The sequence below is a fragment of the Grammomys surdaster genome, unplaced genomic scaffold, assembly GCF_004785775.1.
Source record: "Grammomys surdaster isolate TR1022 unplaced genomic scaffold, NIH_TR_1.0 172, whole genome shotgun sequence".
NCBI classification, from domain to species: Eukaryota; Metazoa; Chordata; class Mammalia; order Rodentia; family Muridae; genus Grammomys; species Grammomys surdaster.
The window spans coordinates 3,919,749-3,941,580 of NW_021604620.1; the positions used below are offsets into that span (position 1 = coordinate 3,919,749).

The window sequence follows — 21,832 nt, forward strand, 5'->3', positions numbered from 1 at the left end:
GGGCGGGAAGAAAAAAGAAAGAGGAGGGAAAGGATGGATGGATGGATGGATGGATGGATGGATGGATGGATGGATGGATTTAAAAGCAGGCCAGGAGATGATGTGGAGGTGGGGCAGGGGGTGAGCTTGCCACACTGGAGCTGGGACCTGAGTTTGAATCCCTCCCACTTATGTGAAGCTGGATGTGTTGCCACACGTCTATAACCCCAGAACTTAGCAAGATGGGAGGCAGAGACAGGAGAACCCCTGCAGCTCCTGGGCCAGCCAGCCTGCTGCACACAAAGCAAATTAGAAACCCTGTCTCAAACAAGGTGGAAGGTGAGGATTGACTCGGGGTTGTCTGACCGACCTCCACATGCATGAACTGCTCACACACGTGAGCATACACACACCCAAATACACGTGTACATTGCATGCACACAGAAGACTTTTTTTAAAGCAATCCTAAAAGGACCAGAGAGGGGGCTGGAGAGATGGTTCAGGGGTTAAGAGCACTGGCTGCTCTTCCAGAAGATTTAAGTTCAGTTCCCAACACCTTCATGGCAGCTTCAGTTCCAGGAGATCAAGCGCCCTCTTCTGGCCTCTGAGGGCACTGCATGCATATGGTGCACAGACATGCATGCAGGCAAATACACAGGAAAATAAAATAAAATATTGTTTAAATGGGGGTTGGAGAGATGGCTCTTAACCACTTGCTGCTCTTCCTGAGTGCTTGGGTTTGATTCTCAGCACTCATACTGTAGCTTTCGGCCATCTATAACTCCAGTTCCAGAAGACCCTGCGTCCTTTCTGAGGGTACAAAGTATGCATGTAGTCCATAGACACACATGCAAACAAACACCATACACATGAAATAAAAAGTAATCATAATCAGATGGGTCTGAGGCTGTAACTCAGTAATAAAGCACCAAGAGACATTTCCCCACGTGACAAGAAAAAATTGAAATGAATAATAGTATTTATTTGTGGCTAATACAATCACATAGGGAGGAGATTAATCCCACTAAATCCACTAAAATACTCCCTGGGCCAGGGAGATAGCTCAGCTGATGAAACACTTGCCATGCAACCCTGAGGCCTGGATTCAATTCCTGGAAGGTAGACTGGAGAGCCACTCCACAGACATGTCCTCTGACCTCCACACACATGTCACACATGCCACACACACGGATCACACAAACAACCTTTTAAATCAACTTTTTAATTAAAAGATGAAAGGAGTTTGAAATTGCTCATATTAAGAAACAAACAATACAAAACAAAAAAAAAAAAAACATGGCAAACTGTAAAACAGGATACAAAGAGCTATTACTGCTGATACTGTTTTATCTGGATGGAAAATGTCATACTTCTCTGCTATTTTCCTGTTGTTAAAAATATTACTGGTAACAGATATAACAAAAATGTAAGAGAGGCCCCTTCAATTACTGGAGGTCAGGCCTCTATCCCTGCCTTCGCAAGATTAGAATTGCCATGGCCCTTCTATACTTGGAGAAGGGAGGAAATGTCAGGGACAGCCCTGCTTATACACTGAAGGCCTAAAATCAGCCATAGGCCTAAAATCAGCACTAGGCCTGACATACATGCATACTAACACCAAGTCTTGGGTCTCTGTGGAAAAACATTGAAATAGATGGCTATAAGCTATTGTAAACAGGCAGCTTTTGTGGAAATTTACCAGCCTGAGTAGTCATAGACCTTGTAAATAGGTAGCCTTGGCAGATAATACCAACTTAGATAAGGACAAGTGAGTCATAGGCAGAGTCATAGTGACCTGTCCCCTGAAACTTCACCCAGCCAATACCCTGTTCTGAAAGATATCTGTACTCCCCCTGAACACTTACGCTTCAGTGTCACCCCCTTCCCAACATCCTGCCTTTTTGTGTTTATAACCCCTGTGTGAAGTAAAAATTATGATTTGATTTTAAAAAAATGTAAGAGAAGTCTGTTAAGTAAGTATAAAGTCTTGCAAGTCTTGAAAAAAAGACAAACAGACTCCACACTGTGGTCTAAGGTAGGAAAGCTCTAGAGTAGTCGACAAACAGTTAATTTGGACCTGGTGAGAGGGATCAGTAAGGGAAAGCTGCTTGCCACCAAGCCTGAGGACCTAAGTCCTCTGACCTCGACACAAGTGCTATGCCATGCCCATATCCCCACCTTCCAAATAAATAAAAGTAACACTTTTTTAAAAAATGAAATAGTATTACATTCTAATAATGATTTTGAATGAACATGATAAAATATCACTAAAATTTATCTTCAAAAGTACCCGAAATAAAACAAACAAACCATAAAGGTCATGGGAACAAGCAGCATCTGAGGAACAGCAGAGGGGCTTGGTTGTGGCTCAGAGATAAACCACTTGTCTAGAAACAGGTCAGGTCCTAGGTTCCATCCCAGCACCGAGAGGAACAAAAAAATTAACACCAGAAAGGCGTGGAGTAGATCTCCGTAAATAAAGAAATGTCACACATAGTGAGATTGACTTCTGATTTATGTGGACTTTTTAATAAAATTTTGGAGCAGTTGACAAACCATGGAGAAATTTTTATTAAAATACATATTTATTCTTTACCAAATATATATTAGATTTTTTTTGAAATCATAATATAAACCACCAAACTTTAAAAGAGAGGAAAGGAGAGAATTCTATTTTCTGGTCTCAGAATAGGTGAGGACTTTTTAAAATGGGTTTCTTTTCAGTGTTTGGTTGTTTTGCCTGCGTGTATGCATGTGCACCGTGTTTGTGCCTGGAGCCCGAGGAGGCCAGAAGCAGGTGTCAGATCCCCTGGAACTGGGGTTACAGATGGTTGTAACACTGTGTGGGTGCTGGGAATCGAACCCAGGTCCTCTGGAAGCACAACCAGTGCTCTTAACCGCTGAGCCATCTCTCCAGCCCCCAGGTGATGACTTTCTTAACACAATACCAAAGATTGTGTTAAGTGACTATTATAATCAAGGGTATCACTATATTAAATATGTGGAAATGCACGTTTAACATGGCAAACAAAACTCAGAGGCACACAGCAGACTAGAGTAGAGTGCTCTGTGGATGGAGTGCCAACCGATCTCTTCTGGGCTTGCTCACAGTCTGTCCCCAGACCACACCTTTGTTCTAGCATCAGGAATCTAGAACTGCGCCCTCAACAAACAGACACACATTGTTGGCTTCAATGTTGCCTCTGGTAGACGTACAACCTCTGAAAAGACTAACAAGCATTAATGTGTTTGCATTAGTGAGCAAAGATTCAGAACCTTTGCTGGAAATTACTTTGATGGAAAAAAGTAACTTCTTTGGTTTTCTTATTTGGTTAGTTAGGGTTTTGGTTTTGTTTTTTAAAGGATTATTTTAAGGTTTTACTGCATTGGTTTGAGTGCACACATTCCATGGAGAACTTGTGGGAAGTTCCATCTCATAGTCCCCAATGATCTCAATTGCCTATACCCTCTGAACCATTTTGCTGGGACCAATTGGCTGGTTTTTGAGACAGATCTCACCACGTAGCCTCATGTTCGTTTGGTAAGCCTCCAGTCTCAGCCAACCCAAGTTCTGGGGTTACACCCAGCTTTTTACTACTCTTGCGGAGGATCTAAGTTCAGTTCTCATGTCTGACAACCAACTGTACCAGCTTCAAGAGATCTGACGCCATCTTCTGGCCTCAGTGGGCATTGCACTTACATGCGCATACACATAAACACGTGATTAAAAGATGAAAATTAGTAATTTCAAGGCAAATGTTTGATGTAGCCTCTAAAACCACATTGTGTGCATGTGTGTGCACACATGCACATATACAAGTTCTCACAAATGGTATCTGAATGTTAGCGCCCATTCCAGTATGTTCGTGAAATTGGAAACATGCCAATTTTGATCATTTCTCTGTGTGTGTGTGTGTGTGTGTGTGTGTGTGTGTGTGTGTGTGTGTGTGAATTTATGTAGGGCTCTGGAACTTGAACCCAGAGCTTTATGCATGCTTTTTACTAAGCTATATCCCCAGACCTTGTTTGATTCCTAAGAAGCACATTTTTTTTTAATTTCAGTAAAAAATAAAGATATAGTCATAAGTACAACAATGAATCTCCTTTTATTTTGAAGGTTCCCAAGTCCATCCGAGGGCCTGGATTGTACTGCCTTGCTGCCCACACAGGCCCAATTAGCCATACTGAGGCCTCAGCTGTGTGTCCCCAGGCACTGCATACAGTACTCATCCCTGGATCACAGCAGAGGCCCTGAAGTCAGACAGGGGCCCAGGGGTGACAGAAGGACGCAGCTCCTCAGGATCCCCGGTGACATGTTGCCTAGACAGAGAGCCTCAGAGCACTCTGGCTGGAGAGGAGTTGAGCAGAGGAGGAAGGGCAGCCGGAAGCCCCAGCCACTTCCCCCGTGGCTCAGAGGGGACGCTCTGATGGAGGCTGGAGTGAAGAAGGGAGAGGGGACCTTTTCTCATCTTTATTGTGCTGGGACAGGTGGTCCCTGTGTCTGTTATAAGGGGACCTTAGTCTTTGTTAGAATGAAGCCCAATATAACTCCCCATGGAAAATGGAAAATATACAAGATAAACAGAGTGAATTCGAAATGGAGGGGAAGCCAGAGGAGGTTTGAGCACTGTGCCCAGCAGAAGGCTGTGAGCCGAGCGCCTGTTCCCTCTCTGGTTTAACTGGGCATGTTTGGGAAAGCTTAAGTAACTGTTTTCTACATCTTATTTATTTATTTATTTCATTCACATGATTTACTTCTATTTTTCCTGTGATGAAAATCAAACCAGGAGCTTTACACCTGCTGAGAAAGGGCTGACTACAGAGTTATAAGCCAGCGTTTATTTATTTATTACTATTTATTCTTGAGGCAGGATCTCACAAAGCTCCCCAAGCTAGCCTTGATAGCTTTTCTTCCCTCCTCCCTTTTCTCTCTCCTCTTTCCCTCCCTCTCTGTTTCTCTCCAGCTAAGGCTGGTCTCGTGGTATCCCTGCCTCAGCCTCAGTTGGGATTACAAGCCCACACCACCAAGCCCAGCCAGGAAAGCCATCTGTAACAGCACACTAGCCTGGAACTAATGCTTGTTCTTTTGGTGCAGAGGGGACACACTGCCTAGCTAGCCACCTACAGTGAGGACACCCTCCTGACCTGCTATGGTTGGAGGGCAGGAGATAACAGCTGTGAAAGGGGCCATACCTCCTTCACGGGTGTCTGGACTCAGTTTCCCCACTCCTGAGCAGCAGCCGTTGCTGGGAATGTGCCCCTGCAGGGTGAACTGCTTGGCAGTGATCTGGACTCTCAGTCTCCCCCTACCTCCCATCTGCCTTGCCCGCAGGCCTTCGAGGACATCTACCTGGAGGAGCGGAAGACCATCAAGGTTCTGCTGGAGTATGCAGACAAGATGTTCACCTATGTCTTTGTGTTGGAGATGCTGCTCAAGTGGGTGGCCTACGGCTTCAAGAAGTACTTCACCAACGCCTGGTGCTGGCTGGACTTCCTAATTGTGGACGTGAGTGGGCACGTGAAGAAACCCAAGAGGCGGCGGCTCATGGCAGTTCAAGGGATGGACAGACAGGGCCAGGCAGAATCCCTGCGTGGAATTGGGGGTGCTTAGTTGTGTTGTGGGGCAGGTGAGCAGAAGGAAGACAGGAATCTGAAACCTAGACCTCGGGTTGGGGAAGAAGGGGGCAACTGAGAGCAGAGGCCTGCCTGAGACAGTCAGAGAACAGAGATCTGTCCAGGCAGGGTCCTGGGACAAGAGCAAAGACTCGACACACTGTCAGGATGACCAGAAGGAGGAGGTGAACAGACAGTTCTGTATTGAACTGTGGCTAAGTCGACTATCTGACCCCTGAGGACCTTGTCTGCCCAGGGTGTGTCCCAGGGTGGCAAGTGCAAGAAGTGAGCATGTACTCTGAGCTCTCAGTCAGCAGGGACTGAGAGACTCGGTCAAAGGGGAGCCGCTTTCCTCGACTCCAGAGAATGCAGGATGAGGGTAGGCCCGGTAGGTCAAGTCGAGAGGACAGACAGAGCTGGAAAGGGACAATGCTCAGGTGAAGAGCATCCCTGAATCTACTTTCAGTGAAGGAAGTGGGGCTCAGGAGCCCAGGCGTGTATGCATCTTTGGGATGGGCTCTGCAGGAAAGAGTGGCCATCAGGATCTGCAGCCACTACCAGAAAGTATGGATCTGTTGGTGGTTCTCAGGCTTAGCACTGGGGTTTATACACCAGCAGAGCTGACTTGTTTGCAGAGAAGAGACTCAGCCCCAATAGTCCTAGGCAAGACCCAACTGAAGCCACCTAGGATTTCAACCGGTGTCTTTATATTTGGAGACCCAGTGGGAGGGAGAATATACAGAGAACCAGGTGCCTGGGCCCCCAGCCTAACATTTTTCTATATTCCCAGAGAACACCGAGTGTGTGGTAGTGGGTTGGGGTGGGTGCAGCCTGGCCCAGTTCTCTCAGTCCTGAGGTGAAGGTTCTGTTAGGAAGCCAGTTTATCCTAGGAGGCTGTAAGTGGTAAGCCACGTGGAGATGAACCTGGCCCGAGGCAGTGAGGACTTTCCATAGGCAGAACAACAGGAAATCCTGATGGGCCAAGCATCAGAGCAGGTGGGATGGTTTTGAAACTGCAGCCAGAACAGCTGGAAGGATGGGGTGGGATCCGAAGTCCAGATGTAGAAGCATCTGCTAGAAGATGCCACAGGTGGCTAATGCAGGACAGGCAGACCCACGAAGACTTGCCCCATCCTCAGGGAGGTGGACCCTGATGCATCACTCTGACTTCCAGCATCTTCCAGGGGTGGGGAAAGCAGCCTGGAAGCTAAGCTGGGTCTTCTCAGTGCTCCTTGGTTGTCGACTGCTTCCCTGCTTAGGAGAGAGCTGCAGGATCTCAGCTCCTATATACAGCGCTTCCCACCCGCAGCCCCAGGGTAAAGGGCAGAGGTCCAGGAAGGAGACCTTTTCCAGACTGTGATCACGAGAGGATAGAGAAGTACAGGCGTTAGCTCACGGACCTTTGTCATGATGGGGTCCACAGAAGGGGGGGGGTGCTGGAGACAGGATGGAGAGAGCAGAGAGTCCTCCAATGTCACTCACCCTGCCTAGGTCCTTAGAAGATGTCATTATTACAAAGTTCAACTTAAGGGAAGTGCCCCCATGACCCTCTGGTGCTTGTATGCCACCCAGAGCTGCCCGTCTTTCCCCAAAATAGAGGTTTCAGGGAAAGAAGGGAACCAACTCAAAGGTCAGACGTAGAAGCCTAGGCTTCATCTTGGCTCACCCACACGGGGTAAAACAAAAACGACACATCCCGAGTCATGGGGCTAGTGGTTGTGACATACATGTAGTGGGCTCTCTAGAGGGCCTTCAGGGCTCCAGGAAGACTGGCCTAGCAGTTCACAGGCTGGTAAAAAAAAAAGTGGCCACCAGGTCTAGATGAATACCTACCACCTGTGTCTGGAGCTGTCCCTGCCTTCTCACCCTGACTCCATCTCCGTAGGTCTCACTGGTCAGCCTTGTGGCCAACACCTTAGGCTTTGCGGAGATGGGTCCCATCAAGTCCCTGAGGACACTGCGTGCACTTCGACCCCTGAGGGCCTTGTCACGATTCGAGGGCATGAGGGTGAGTGGAGCTTCTGCCATCTCAGCAAGTGGGGGAGGGTGGGGATGCATCCCCAGCTGTGGGAACAAGAGGGCCTGGCCTGAAACTTGGTGGTCTCCTCACTGGCTTTGTCAGTGGGTATGGTCCAGAATCTCCAGGAAGGGTTCTTTAAGCCCTCACATCCAGGGATGAGGTGAGAACTCACTGGAGCACAGTCTCGATGACACCCAGGCCCCTCAGCACCATGTTCCTCTGCCACTGCTCTACCACAGGGGCCCAGCACCCTGTGTGCCACTCTGCAGGCTGGCCTGAAGTCCTTCATTTCCTGGCAGTCACAGGCTGCTTTCCCCATGTCCTTACGTGATGGTGAAGGGCAGTATGACAAGAGCCAAGGAAAGAGGTGTGGAGTGAGCTGTGTGCTCACCTTCAGATGATGGTTTGCCGAGCACAGGTTCATGGCTTAGCAGATGCTTTTTGATCTCATAGACATTTGGGGGGCATTACCACATTCTACCAAAGAATGTGAGCGTGTAAGGCAAATTTTAATATCTTTTTAAAATGTATTTGTGTGTGTATGTGTGTGTATGTGTGTATATGTGTATGTGTATGTATGTATGTATGTGTGTATGTGTGTCTGTGTGTGTGTCTGTGTATATCTGTGTGTGTGTGTATGTGTGTGTCTGTGTGTGTGTATGTGTGTGTCTGTGTGTATCTGTGTGTGTGTGTGTGTGTGTGTGTGTATCTGTGTGTGTGTTATACTTGTGAGCAATGGAGGCCCATGTACCACAGGATGCATTTAGAGATCCCAAGACAACTTTTAGGAATTGATTTTGTCTTTCCACCCAGGGTTCAGAGGACCAGACTCATGTTTTCATGCTGTTATGGGCTGGATTATCTCTGCAACCCTATTCTTTTTTTAAATAATAATTTTAGTAGCATGCAGAATAACAGATTTCTTCATGACATTTTTATATATACTTAGCTCCCGATGGTTCCCCCACATCTGCTCTCCCTGGCCCCGGCCCTTCTTGTCCCCTTCCTGGTTTTGTATCATGTTTGTCTGTTACCTTCTCCTTTAAAGCTTCTGCCTCCCCACTCCCATGGCCCGTTTCCAGGTCCACCCACGCTCACTCCCACATAGATATACCTATATAAAAATCAGTAGCTGGATCCACATATGAGGGGAACAAACAGCGTCTGTCTGTCTGAGCCTGGGTTACCTCGCTTCATATCTTCCAGTTCCATCCATTTTTTTATGAGACAAATTTTAAAGCCCTCAAGAAAAACAGTCATGAGGGCTGGGGAATGTGGTTCTCTAGCCCAACATTTGCCTCAGTGTGTAAGGCCCTGGATTTGACACCCTGCCCCCAGCACTGAAAAGGAATTAACTGTGATAGTCAGTAAGAAAGAAGGTGTGTGTGTGCGAGTGTGTGTGTATGTGTGTGTATGTATGTTCCTCTGTGTGTGTGTGTGTGTGTGTGCACATACATATGCATGTATGCATATGTACATGAGTGTGTGCGTGTATGCCCTTTAACATAATTCTTCATGAGCTCAGAAAACAACATCTGCCCCACTGCCTCAGCAAAAACCACCACACAGCTCACCATTTGTGTGATGGCTTTGAACCTTGCCTGTGCCACCAATTACACTGCTTAGTCCTGGCAGGGACTCCCACCCACAAGGGAGTAATGGGACCAGAGTTAAATGTCTCTTTGGGAGCCAAGGACACTTGATTCCAGAGGGACACACGGATGCCAGGTGCCAGGAATGCCTCTGATGTGGCTGCTGGCTGCAGTGCCAGCCAAGGCCAAACTGCAGAAAGCTTGGTACCCTGGGGAGCACTAGGGAGCACGGTTTCCCACCTGCTCTGGGGCTGTGCTGTGTGCTTCAGAATGTTATCCACTGTCTTGACAGCAGACCCTCTGTGCCACCGCAGAATCCGTCCAGCTTCACCCCTATATGTGTGATAGACAGCTTCCTGGCTCCTGGGCAGCTAGGCTTGGACTATGCTTGGACCTGAGTTCCCCAAATGTATCTGTCAGGAAGCTCAAGAACAACAGCCTGCAGACACAGCACACAAGTCTCCTGGGTACACTTCAGGGGAACCATCCTCCCCCTGTAGCAGCAACCCTAAAATAAATCAGAAGTTTGGCACAGAGAATTAAGGACTCACAGGACTGACACCGGGCCTAAAGCCTTCGGTTGTGTCGAAGCCTGTCCTACCCATTGGACTCTCGGCAGCCTTTATGGAAATTGAGTTTTGTAGATCATGGATGAAAGCAAAAGAGGGCCTGGAAGGGGAAAGGCTGGTGTATTCTGGAGTTACCTGGGCGTTTAGGGTGAGGATAAAAAGACCTCTTGATTCTCTCTGTCTCCCCTCGCTTGACACCAGAGCTCTAGCCTTCATGACTGGAAGACCCCACACCCTCACAGACACCAAGTAGTGGAGGCGAAGTCTTGAAAAGGGCATATGTTCTTGGCAGCCTCAAGAACTAGGTCTCCTCTCTGCCCACAAGGTGGTGGTCAACGCCCTGGTGGGCGCCATCCCCTCCATCATGAACGTCCTCCTCGTCTGCCTCATCTTCTGGCTCATCTTCAGCATCATGGGCGTGAACCTCTTTGCCGGGAAGTTCGGTCGGTGCATCAACCAGACCGAAGGGGACCTGCCTCTGAACTACACCATCGTCAACAACAAGAGTGAGTGTGAGTCCTTCAACGTGACTGGAGAGTTGTACTGGACCAAGGTGAAAGTCAACTTTGACAACGTGGGGGCTGGGTACCTGGCCCTGCTGCAGGTGGTAAGTATAGAAAAGCAGGGATCCCCTTTCCTCCATTGGTGCTTTAGAAATCTGCCCTTCACCCTGTCATGGGCAGGAGCAGGGCAGTGGGGTCCTGGCAGTAGGGTCACAGGGCCCAGGGTAGTGGCTCTGTGTGAAGTCCTCAGACTCTCAGTTATAGAATGGACACATTGTCCAGAGTGTCTGGCATGGGGGCAGCATGAGATAGACCAGTTCAACATCCATCAATCCAGTCAGCCTCTTTAGGTGGCACAGGCTACGTACAAAAGATAACTGCTGACTGCCCAGAGACTGAAGTGTTAGTGAAATTGTGACTGATCATCTCTGTTATAAAATGTCTCAGGCTGTCTAAAAGACTACATTGGGGATAGGGATATGATTCAGGGGTAGAGTACTTGCCTATCACCTGCAGGACTCTGAATCCTCAATCCCCAGCCCACCCCCCAAAAAGAGCGTGTCTGCTTCTATCTTTGAGGTACGGATCCTCTTGATTGTCCGTTTACTTTATGGGCAGGGTGATGTAGTGGTTATGACACCTGCCGTAAAATCAACCCACACAGCTCCGTCAATAAATTGCTTGCCACACAAGCATGAGGATCTGAGTTCAGATCCCAGACACCCCACATCATAAGTCCATGCCCCTAAACACAGCACTAGGGAGGATACCTGGGGTTTGTTGGCCAGCCGGTCTAGCCAGATCAGCAAGCTCCAGCCTCAGTGAAAGTTCGGTGAAAGAGGTCTGGTGAGGCAGCTGCTACCAAGCCTACTGACAAAGTTCCATCCCTGGCACCCACACCGTGGAAGGAAAGAACCAACTCCTGCAAGTTTCCCTATGACCTCCACATGAATGGTATGGTAAGCACACATGTACACACATAACTGGAATAAAATAATGTAAAAGGCCATTGACCTCTGACCTACACACACACACACACACACATCACATTCAAGCAAATCAACCCACCATTGACCACAACTGCAGAAACACATAGAGCCTTGATATCTAAAGCCACACTGTTTCTCTTGATCTCCAACTGTAAGCCCAGGCACCTGGAAACTCCTTTAGCATCCACTGCCCTGTCTTCTCTGCCTAAGTCCTAGCAGAGACCACAGACAGACTCCCCTGCAACAGTGCAGGATGAGACCAGATCCCAACCTTGGCAGCTGTCTATCCCTGAGGCTGACTTCAGCATCAGAACATTAGAAGGAAACCCCTCGAAAGGAGACTCAGAACCTCCCGCTCTTCCAGTCCAGTCCGCTGTGGCTGGGAAGAATTCCATTGTGAGCATCTCATTACCTCAGGCGGTCTCCAGCAAGCTTCATCTCCCTACCTCTGTTACAGCTGAGAGTCTCGCAGCACAGGATGCTCACACAGCTTGCACATCTGCCCAGCTGTGCCCGTCAGCTTTCTGTGACTGTCGCACGTGCCTGAAATGTGTCAATGACAAGGAACTGATGGTTGTAGCTCACTATTCAGAGGCTCCACTCTACGATCCATCGGCCCCTTGCTTTGGGTGCATGGTGAGGCAGGTCATGGCCAGCGTGGCAAGCTGCTGTACCTTGTGGCCAAGAAAAAATAAGGAAGAAGGAGCTATATCCCCATTTTCCCCAGCAAAGCAGTCTCTTCATGGCCCAGAGACTAACCATTCACCAGTCTCTCTGTCTTTTAAAGGACAGAACCTCTTCACACATGGGCCTCTGTGGGCATTCCACACCTGACTGCCTGCTTCATAAGAGCTCTGGAATGGGGCCAGCAAGATGGCTCAGGGAATAAGGGCACTTGCTGTCAAGCCTGACAACCTGAGTTCAATTCCCAGGACTCACATGGTAGGAGAGAACCAGTTCCTGCAAGTTGTCCTCTGACTTCTATACATGCAGCATGGTGTATATGTACCTAAACACACACACACACTCACACACACACACACACGCACACACACACACACACACACACACTACTCTTTAGTAGAATATTTTTTAAAAAAGAACTCTTACGCTGGACGGTGGTGGCGCACACCTTTAATCCCAGCACTTGGGGGGCAGAAACAGGTGGATTTCTGAGTTCGAGTCCAGCCTGGTCTACAGAGTGAGTTCCAGGACAGCCAGAACTACACAGAGAAACCCTGTTTTGAAAAACAAAAAAACAAAAAAAAAAAAAAGAACTCTTACCCAGGTCATATTGGCACCTACCTTTAATCCCAGCACTCAGGAGGCAGAGGCAGGGGGATTTCTGAGATCAAGGCCAGCCTGGTCTACAGAGTGAGTTCAAGGAGAGCCAAGGCTACACAGGGAAACCCTGTCTGAAGGTTGGAGTAGAACTCTCAGACACAGAACATCTGTGGGACTAGAGAGATGTCTCAGCAGTTGAGAATGCTTCCTGCTCTTCCAGAATACCTGAAATAAGTTCCCAGTACCCATGTCAGATGACTCGTAGCTACCTATAGCTCCAGCCCCAGGGGAGACAACACCCTCTTCTGGCCTGGGGGCTACCCCTATATACCTGCACACATGCACATACATAAAAATAAACAAAGTAAGAGATGGGGGAGAATATTGAGAGCCAAGCCTGCAGTTCCAGAGGAAACCTGGGGAAGGGTTAGGTTTTGCTGAGGACCCAGTGAGATTCCCCTGGGAAGTTGGTCTTGCCACCAAGAATGTCTCTGGAGCCCTCTTTTAATTCTCCCAGCAGCCCCAGCTGTGTAGATGATGCAGAACCATGCTAGGGCCCCATCTCCTCCACACAGCCTCCTTCCCTCTCGGCTGCAGCTTTGGTGAGGTGTGCTGGGTTCGGCTGTTGTTGGCTCACTGGATTTGAGGGTCACATTTACAGACATGTTACAAGTTCATAAACACAACCTTTACGAGAAAACTAAACTTCATGACTAAGTGATGCTGAAACACATGAGCCTGGCATGCCTTTTTACTGCGTGGGCCGCCCAGGTGGCTGCAGTCTGCTCTGCCCATGCTATGTGCGCTGTAACACTGTGGGTCTTGCTGTAACACTGTGGGTCTTGTCTCTCTTCCCATTGGTCACATCACGGTGCTGGGAATATTTACATCAGAGAATTCAGCAAATCCGTTAGGGGTTTTTCTTTTCTTTCTGGAGAGCAAGTCGTTAGCCCCTCACTAGAACAGTGGTAAAAAGGATCTGTCGTTACAGCCAAGATGCTGGTCCCCTAAGGAGTTGGTGACAGCTCACCAGATCAGCCCTGGGGTCTAGGAATGTGTGTTTTTGAGGAGTGAATCTTCTCTTTATCAGACACAAGGCCTCAATCGAGAATCTTAACATGGCCTTCTTGGTGTTTCTGCTAACCATCTTCTCCTCCAGACCCACCTCCTACTTGAGGCCTTCCCCTAGGCCCCTCAGCCTTTTGGATGCTACTGAACAGGTGGGCTGGGGCCTGCTTGCTTCTTGTAGGAGGCTGTTTTCTTGCCTAATTGAGATGGGAGTTCTTTGTAGCTAAAGCAGAGTGCCAAGTCTGATGAGCTTCATGGTCTCTTCCTCACAGGCGACATTTAAAGGCTGGATGGACATCATGTATGCGGCTGTGGACTCCAGAGGGGTAGGTTGCCACTAGCTTCTTCCAAGAAAACTAATCCTGGCCTCATGGCCCAAAAGCCCAGCCTATAGGCTGAGCAAAGTTCACTAAGGTTCAGCTTCCTAGTGCTCAGGCCTGGCCCTGGAGCAAAGCCATGCAGTCCCCAAATTCTCAAACATGTCTCAGATCCCACCAGATCCAACCCACTGTGATTTATTCATCCTCGCCCAAGAGAACAGGCGGAAGCAGCAAACAGAGATGAGTGTCTCCTTGGTCCTTGTGCCCTGCCCAGTCATACTGATGCCTGAGGGAAGAAGACTGAGAAAGATCTCAGTGTTACCCAGGCTCCCATTGGCCCAGGGCTTGGATACAAACTGATATGGGGTCACCCTTAGCCTGTCATTGCTGGCCACATCCTTTCCACTCAACTCTAACACATACATACATGCAAATACACATGCACACACACACACCCCACACATGTGCATGCACACTTGTTAGCTTCACTGCAGCTACATATAACACACACACATTTGTTGGCCTTACTGTGGCCACATATAACACATACACACATGTGCGCGCGCATACACACACGCACTTGATGGCCTCACTGTGGTCACATAGAACACATATACATATGCACATACACACACTTGTTGGCCTTACTGTGGCCACATACAACACATATACACATGCACACACACACTTGATGGCTTCACTGTGGCCACATACACACATGCACACATGCACACACACACACACTTGATGGCCTCACTGTGGTCACATACAACACATACACACATGCACACACACACACACACACTTGATAGCCTCACTGCAGCCACATACATCCATACATACATGTATGCACACACTCACTGCAGCCATGCACATGCACACACAATGGCCCCACCTGTGTGACCAACCTGCCTGACTTCTCCCCCGCAGTATGAGGAGCAGCCACAGTGGGAGGACAACCTCTACATGTACATCTACTTTGTCGTCTTCATCATCTTCGGCTCCTTCTTCACCCTCAACCTGTTTATCGGTGTCATCATTGATAACTTCAACCAGCAGAAGAAAAAGATACGTAGAGTACTGGCTCCGCCTGAGGGAGGATGGAGTGGCAGAGGAGGACGGGGAGCTAGAGGCCCCCATCAGACCTTGGGGATGAGCCTCTTCTTTGTTTGGATGACATATGGTGGGGAGGGGTGCGGAGGTGACCATTAAGAACAGAGGGACTTTGGTGGGTCTCTGCCTGCCCTCATCTAGCTAAGAGATTCAAGGGTGAGAGTGTGAACTCTTAACCTGATCTGTGATCATGGGTGGGAGGCCCAAGGAGACAAGCTATGATTAGCGGTAGCCAAACCAAGTGATGCTCAGAGAGGAGCCTAGGCCTGCCTGTACTGAGCCAAGGGAGAGGGTCAGGTGAACACTGGATCTGCAGGCCACAAAACCAGAGAACAGGGACGGGTGAACTCTGTAAAGGCAGATTTGGGGTGGGTAACTCTCCAAATATATCTTTGAGACAGAAAGTTACAAAGTGGTTGAACCTGGCACCTTCACTCAGGAAGCAAGATCCTGAGTACCCCAGAATTATGCGGGTGCTGTCTTTCTATACTTAGGGGGCCAGGACATCTTCATGACGGAGGAGCAGAAGAAGTACTACAATGCCATGAAGAAGCTGGGCTCCAAGAAACCACAGAAGCCCATCCCACGGCCCCTGGTGAGCCAGGCTTCCTTGCAGAGTCAGAGAGGGTCTCACGGGAGCCCTGGGCTCCTCCATTGAAGCCTCCCGTCAAGGGTTCTTCAGGCTGCCACCCAGCTGGGAAACATTCTGAGATTGCTCTCCCACACAGAAGTTCAAGCCTCATGCAGATAGGAGAAGGCATGAGGACACAGGTGGTGACATGTAGGGCACACTGCATACTCACAGGAACTCAGCTGCTTCCAGTAGTCTCCCTCTTTCCTTTCAGAGGTACATGTTCTTCCCAGGCAGTGTAGTCGGCATTCACATCCCTACCCTAACTCATCCTCAGAATGCTAGGCTCCTTGAAGAACTGGAAATGTCTTCTCAAGTAGGGCCAGGGTGGGTGCTGGGCCCCCTGTTAGCCTGACTTTCTTGACTTTTAATTCATTCTTCTTGAAAATGGGATGAGGAGTTGGGTCATGGGGTTAACTGCCTGTAATTTCAGTCTTTGGGAGGCAGAGGTGGGAGAATTGCGATGAGTTCAATTCCAGCCAGGGCTACATATTGAGACCCTGTCCTGAAAAGAAGCAAGCAAACAAAAAATGGGAGACTTGTTCAAAATACTTAGGTGAGCTGATCCTATGCCCCCAGCTGGTTGCACAAAGCTTCCCCCCTCTTCCCTAACTCACCCTATTCCCTCTTAGATTGGGGGGTGTCCAGCAGCAGGGGGCAGGGAATGAATGTATTTTTAATCCTCTCTCTTCCTTCAAATAATCTGGGCTCGCTTACAGTTAATGGCACCTAGAAGAGCTGGAGGGGTGGCTTGGTGGTTAAAATTGTGTGCTATTCTTGCAGAGGACCTGACTTCAGCTTTCAGCACCCACATCAGGTCGCTTCCTCACAGCTGCGTAGAACTCCAGCTGCTGGGGTCCAATAACATTTCCTGTGTCCCCAAGCACCTGCACTCACGTGTGCAGATACCTACGTGCAAGCATACATGTGCACATTTTAAAAATAAAATGTTTCTAGAAACATACAGATATAAAATAATTTTACTCAGTAGAATAAATAACATCTACTCCATAAGATAACATGGAGAAAATACATTAATCTTAAGGCATATATATAAGTGCTAGCATTGAAGTTTAAATTTGACCTTGACCCTCCAGATTGTGACATGGATGGTGTGCTGAAACCCAGGGTAGAAATCTACCTGTAGGTGCATTGAGGTGGCCTAGTGGAGGAGGGAGCCTGGGGGCTGGACCTCTGCCTGGAAGGGATAGAGTATACAGGCAGAAGGGCCATCTGGTCGACCCCCACGGTTTCCTCCTCTACATGTGCTGTGCAGTGGGAGTCTGGGAGGGGGAGCTGTAGTCTCAAAGAGGGTGAGTAGGATGTAAGTTGTCTAGGCTGACTGGTGAGTTTTCTGGGATCTCTGTGCACTAAGCCCCTCGCCTCTTCTTCCAGAACAAGTACCAGGGTTTCATATTCGACATTGTGACCAAGCAGGCCTTCGATGTCACCATCATGTTTCTCATCTGTTTAAACATGGTGACCATGATGGTGGAGACGGATGACCAGAGCCCTGAGAAGGTCAACATCTTGGCCAAGATCAACCTGCTCTTCGTGGCCATCTTCACAGGCGAGTGTATTGTCAAGATGGCTGCCCTGCGTCACTATTACTTCACCAACAGCTGGAACATCTTCGACTTCGTGGTCGTCATCCTCTCCATCGTTGGTGGGTATGCAAGTTGGCTGGACAGGGAAGTCCTGCCCAGGTCATGTGTCTGCTCTAGCCCTCTGCCTTCTACTTAGTGCCTTAGCTCTTCATCCAAACCTATCTGTCTTCCTCAACTTCCCCTTACACACACACACACACACACACATACACACACACACACATACACATACACACACATATATACACACACACTCACATACAAGCACACGTAAACACATACACAAGCAAGCACGCACACAAACAAGCACGCACATGCAAGCATATGCAAACACGCACACATATGCACCCTTGTGCACACAAACAGACCTACGCATTACTCTAAAAAGGATGTGTCTGGGATGGCCCATTCAGGCCTAAGTGACCAACCTGAAGAGAACTCAGTAACCCATCTTGACCCTACCCTCCCTAGGACACAGCTCTGTGGCTATTCAGAAAACGTTAAGGCTGAGGCTAGAAAAAGGAATGGCCACTACAGAGACCCCCTTACCCTCCAAACAGAAGCTTGCAGACTAGGCTGAAGGAAGAAGAGGCAAGTCAGGTCCCTAAGAATGAGAGGTAGATCACCTGATAGTGTAGAAGACATCAATTATTTCTGGGGATGGAAATCTCTACAGTCCAACATGTGTGCTGAGGGGAAACACAGGATGAGAGCATAACACAGACAAGATCCTCACCATGTCTGTTCAGCCCCAAACCCAAATTCTTTTGTGGGAGAGAGAGTTCTAGACAGGGTTTCTCTGTGTAACCCTGGCTATCCTGGAACTCACTCTGTAGGCCAGGCTGGCCTCAAACTCAGAGATCCTCCTGCCTCTGCCTCCCAAGTGCTGGAACTAAAGGCATGCTCCACCACCACTCAGCTAGAATCCAAATTCTTATATGACAGCTTTATTGAGATGTAATTCATGTACCTTAAAACTCTAACTTAAAATCCGCTTGACAGTGTGCGTTCTATGGGTTTCGATATCATTAGGCATTGCTTAACCAGGGCGATGTTCTGGAAAATGTGTCACTAGGCAATCTCATCCCTTTGTGAACATCACAGAATTTACCTAACACAAAGACAGCTACCAGGTCCCTGGGCAGTGTGACCCTGTAGAAGCATCTACACTATAGTCCACCATTGGTTTGATGATTGTTACATGGAACATGACTGGATTGTCATAGAACTGAGCAGCCATCAGCAGTGTATAAGGTCAGAAAACCCACGTGGCAGCCCCTCTCCATGGCCACTCTCCCTTAGCTCCTGGCAACCATCCGTCTGAAATATTCAAGAGTTGCCAAACCGCTTTCCAAAGTGGTTGCAGCATTTACCTAGTCACCCTTGGTGATCAGAAATCCCATGAGTCTACCTCCTCACTGACATATTGGCTGAGTTTTTAATGATGCTTACAGCCAAACTGGCGTTACAGCACTACCTCACTGGTGTCTGGGTTCCTAATGCCCTGGTGGCTAATGACACTGAATGTCTTTTCCTATGTATACTAGCTATTTGTTTGTCTTGCATAGAGAACAGTTATTTGAAACTTTTAATATTTTTTAAATTAGCATAATTTATCATTTTTATTGTCATGGTGTAAGAGTGCTTTATCTATTCGGGATTCCAGTCCCTTATCAAATATACAAATCAAAAATATCTCCTCCCTTTCTCTGCTTTGCTGTCTTTGTGATGCCTGTTGAAGCAGAAGTGTTTTGTTTTAATTTTAATGAAGTCTAATTTGACCCTGTATATTTGTCTTTGTTGCTTGTGCTTACAGCTCAAATACTTGACACACCCATTCCCATAAGTACACATCTGCCTTTTGGGTCATTCTGACTTTGCTTTTCTGCCATAAATGTCATCTCCCTCTGGCAAATCCAATCGGAGGTCAGGGAAGACACTTCACAGCAGTGATGGGCAGGCATTTAGAGTATGACATAGGCTCAGAAATGTCCCAAGGCCCCCTGTGGAGGTAAGAATGTCAGTGTGCCCTGTGGGGCTGGCTAGCCGTGTAGAGGATGCAGGATGTCAGCTAGAGTGGACCACTGGAGTCTCGGAGGCTTTGGGAGGTACAGCGTGTATTTCCGAATCACCTGCTGGTCCTGGTGCTGGACCAACCCAGAGTGTGGCTAAGAGCTTTCATGGAGCCAGAGTGTCTGAGTCTCATCCCAGCTTGTCACTCGGGCCAGTTAACTGTTCTCAGCTCCATCTGGGAGGGAGCCTGTGGCTGACTTTCCCAGGGTTCTGGGAAGTCTAATGAAATGAAGGCTAAAAGGGGCTCCTGGCACATGCCAACCATCAGCACTCCTGACAGAGCCAGGACAGCTTCTTGCACCCCCAGGTTTACCTCACTCTTTCTCCTGTAATATACCTGTGCCCTTAACGTAGAGACCCCAAAGTGGAAAAGTCCAGAGCCAGAAAGTAATGGGGACTGTTACAGCAACGCAATGCTGGTGTGTCGTGGCCCTTCATGTGCACCTGCAGTGTCTGCATTTGTTAGGAGGAGATGGGCTAGAGGTGGAGGTGAGGCGTTACATTTCCAGTGAGATCCCTAGGCTGCTGATCTTCAGGGCACCCTTTGAATAGTGAGGAGCTGGAAGCCTTGAGCTCTGGTTCTTGCTAGGCTGCTGCAGTGCTGAGGACCCTCTGTCTTCAGAGCCCATTTAGGGTTGATGTGCTGATATACCTCCACTGTACAGGTGCGTCCTTAGAATAGCAGAGCTGAGAAAACACTTAGCAAAATATAGGTCTTCATCTCCTGGGTCATAGAGTCAAGAGGAGGCCAAGTCCTAGAACTCCCCAGTGACCTGGTCTTCCTGGAAGGGCTTTGTCCTTTACAGACGCAATTGCCCTCGGTGAACCTAGCCTGGAAGGAGGGTGATGGCTGCCGTCTTGCTTGTTTCCCACAGGCACTGTCCTCTCCGACATCATCCAGAAGTACTTCTTCTCCCCGACACTCTTCCGCGTCATCCGTCTGGCCAGGATCGGCCGCATCCTCAGGCTGATTCGCGGAGCCAAAGGGATTCGCACGCTGCTCTTCGCCCTCATGATGTCCCTGCCCGCCCTCTTCAACATCGGCCTCCTCCTCTTCCTCGTCATGTTCATCTACTCCATCTTCGGCATGGCCAACTTTGCCTATGTCAAGTGGGAGGCTGGCATCGACGACATGTTCAACTTCCAGACCTTTGCCAACAGCATGCTGTGCCTTTTCCAGATCACCACATCGGCTGGCTGGGACGGCCTCCTCAGCCCCATCCTCAACACAGGACCCCCCTACTGCGACCCCAACCTGCCCAACAGCAATGGCTCCCGGGGGAACTGTGGGAGCCCAGCGGTGGGCATCATCTTCTTCACCACCTACATCATCATCTCCTTCCTCATCGTGGTCAACATGTACATCGCCATCATCCTTGAGAACTTTAGTGTGGCCACAGAAGAGAGCACGGAGCCCCTGAGCGAGGACGACTTCGACATGTTCTATGAGATCTGGGAGAAGTTCGACCCGGAGGCCACCCAGTTCATTGAGTATTTGGCCCTGTCCGACTTTGCCGATGCCCTGTCTGAGCCGCTCCGCATCGCCAAGCCCAACCAGATAAGCCTCATCAACATGGACCTGCCCATGGTGAGCGGGGACCGTATCCATTGTATGGATATCCTGTTTGCCTTCACCAAGAGGGTGCTCGGGGAGTCTGGGGAGATGGATGCCCTGAAGATCCAGATGGAGGAGAAGTTCATGGCGGCCAATCCTTCCAAGATCTCCTATGAGCCCATCACCACCACCCTGCGGCGAAAACACGAGGAGGTGTCGGCCACAGTCATCCAGCGGGCCTTCCGGAGACACCTGCTGCAGCGCTCTGTGAAGCATGCCTCCTTCCTCTTCCGCCAGCAAGCGGGCAGCAGTGGCCTCTCTGATGAGGATGCCCCCGAGAGAGAGGGCCTCATTGCCTACATGATGAATGAGAACTTCTCCCGGCGCAGCGGTCCACTGTCCAGCTCCTCCATCTCCTCCACATCCTTCCCCCCGTCCTACGACAGCGTCACGAGGGCCACCAGTGATAACCTCCCAGTGCGTGCATCGGACTATAGCCGAAGCGAAGATCTTGCAGACTTCCCTCCTTCTCCAGATAGGGACCGAGAGTCTATAGTGTGAACCTGGCCACCCGCTGACCAGGACGTACCCTGTTGTATCCTGACGAACCTTGTGCAGTTAAAGCCAGTGTCAGCTGAAGCCCTCCTAGCTCTGGAGGTGACAGGTGAGCCTCCAGGTGGAGGAGCCACAAGGCAGAGTTCTGTGTCTGTGTTGAAGCTAGAGGCAGCTGGAGGAACCCCAGCTGGTAGAGGCCTGGCACACCCTAGTAGCCAGGTCTGGCTAGGCAGCACCGCATGGCTCTGAACAGCAACTGTGTCCCAGCCTCTGAGGTGGTATGGGAAACACACTGTACATGTTGTGAACAAGCTTTCATAGATTTATTATATTTGATATTTTTTTACTTGAGCAAAGAACA

The 21,832-nt window shown here is 49.1% G+C and overlaps 1 protein-coding gene across 9 annotated transcripts in view; it reads left to right on the forward strand.

The window, feature by feature from the left end:
- Window positions 1–21,502, forward strand: part of Scn5a (sodium voltage-gated channel alpha subunit 5) — a 76,754-nt gene extending 55,252 nt beyond the window's left edge. For 5 of the 9 annotated variants that reach the window (XM_028767403.1, XM_028767405.1, XM_028767410.1 and 2 more), the window contains 8 exons: window positions 5,312–5,485; window positions 7,478–7,600; window positions 10,099–10,380; window positions 13,890–13,943; window positions 14,868–15,005; window positions 15,541–15,645; window positions 17,077–17,347; window positions 20,237–21,502. In XM_028767403.1, the coding sequence (XP_028623236.1) occupies window positions 5,312–5,485; window positions 7,478–7,600; window positions 10,099–10,380; window positions 13,890–13,943; window positions 14,868–15,005; window positions 15,541–15,645; window positions 17,077–17,347; window positions 20,237–21,477 (2,388 nt within the window). In that variant the 3' untranslated portion in view covers window positions 21,478–21,502. Of the gene's footprint in view, window positions 1–5,311; window positions 5,486–7,477; window positions 7,601–10,098; window positions 10,381–13,889; window positions 13,944–14,867; window positions 15,010–15,540; window positions 15,646–17,076; window positions 17,348–20,236 lie in introns of all 9 variants that reach the window. The other 4 variants (XM_028767407.1, XM_028767408.1, XM_028767409.1 and 1 more) reach the window with 3 other exon arrangements.
- The last annotated feature ends 330 nt before the right edge of the window (window positions 21,503–21,832 follow it).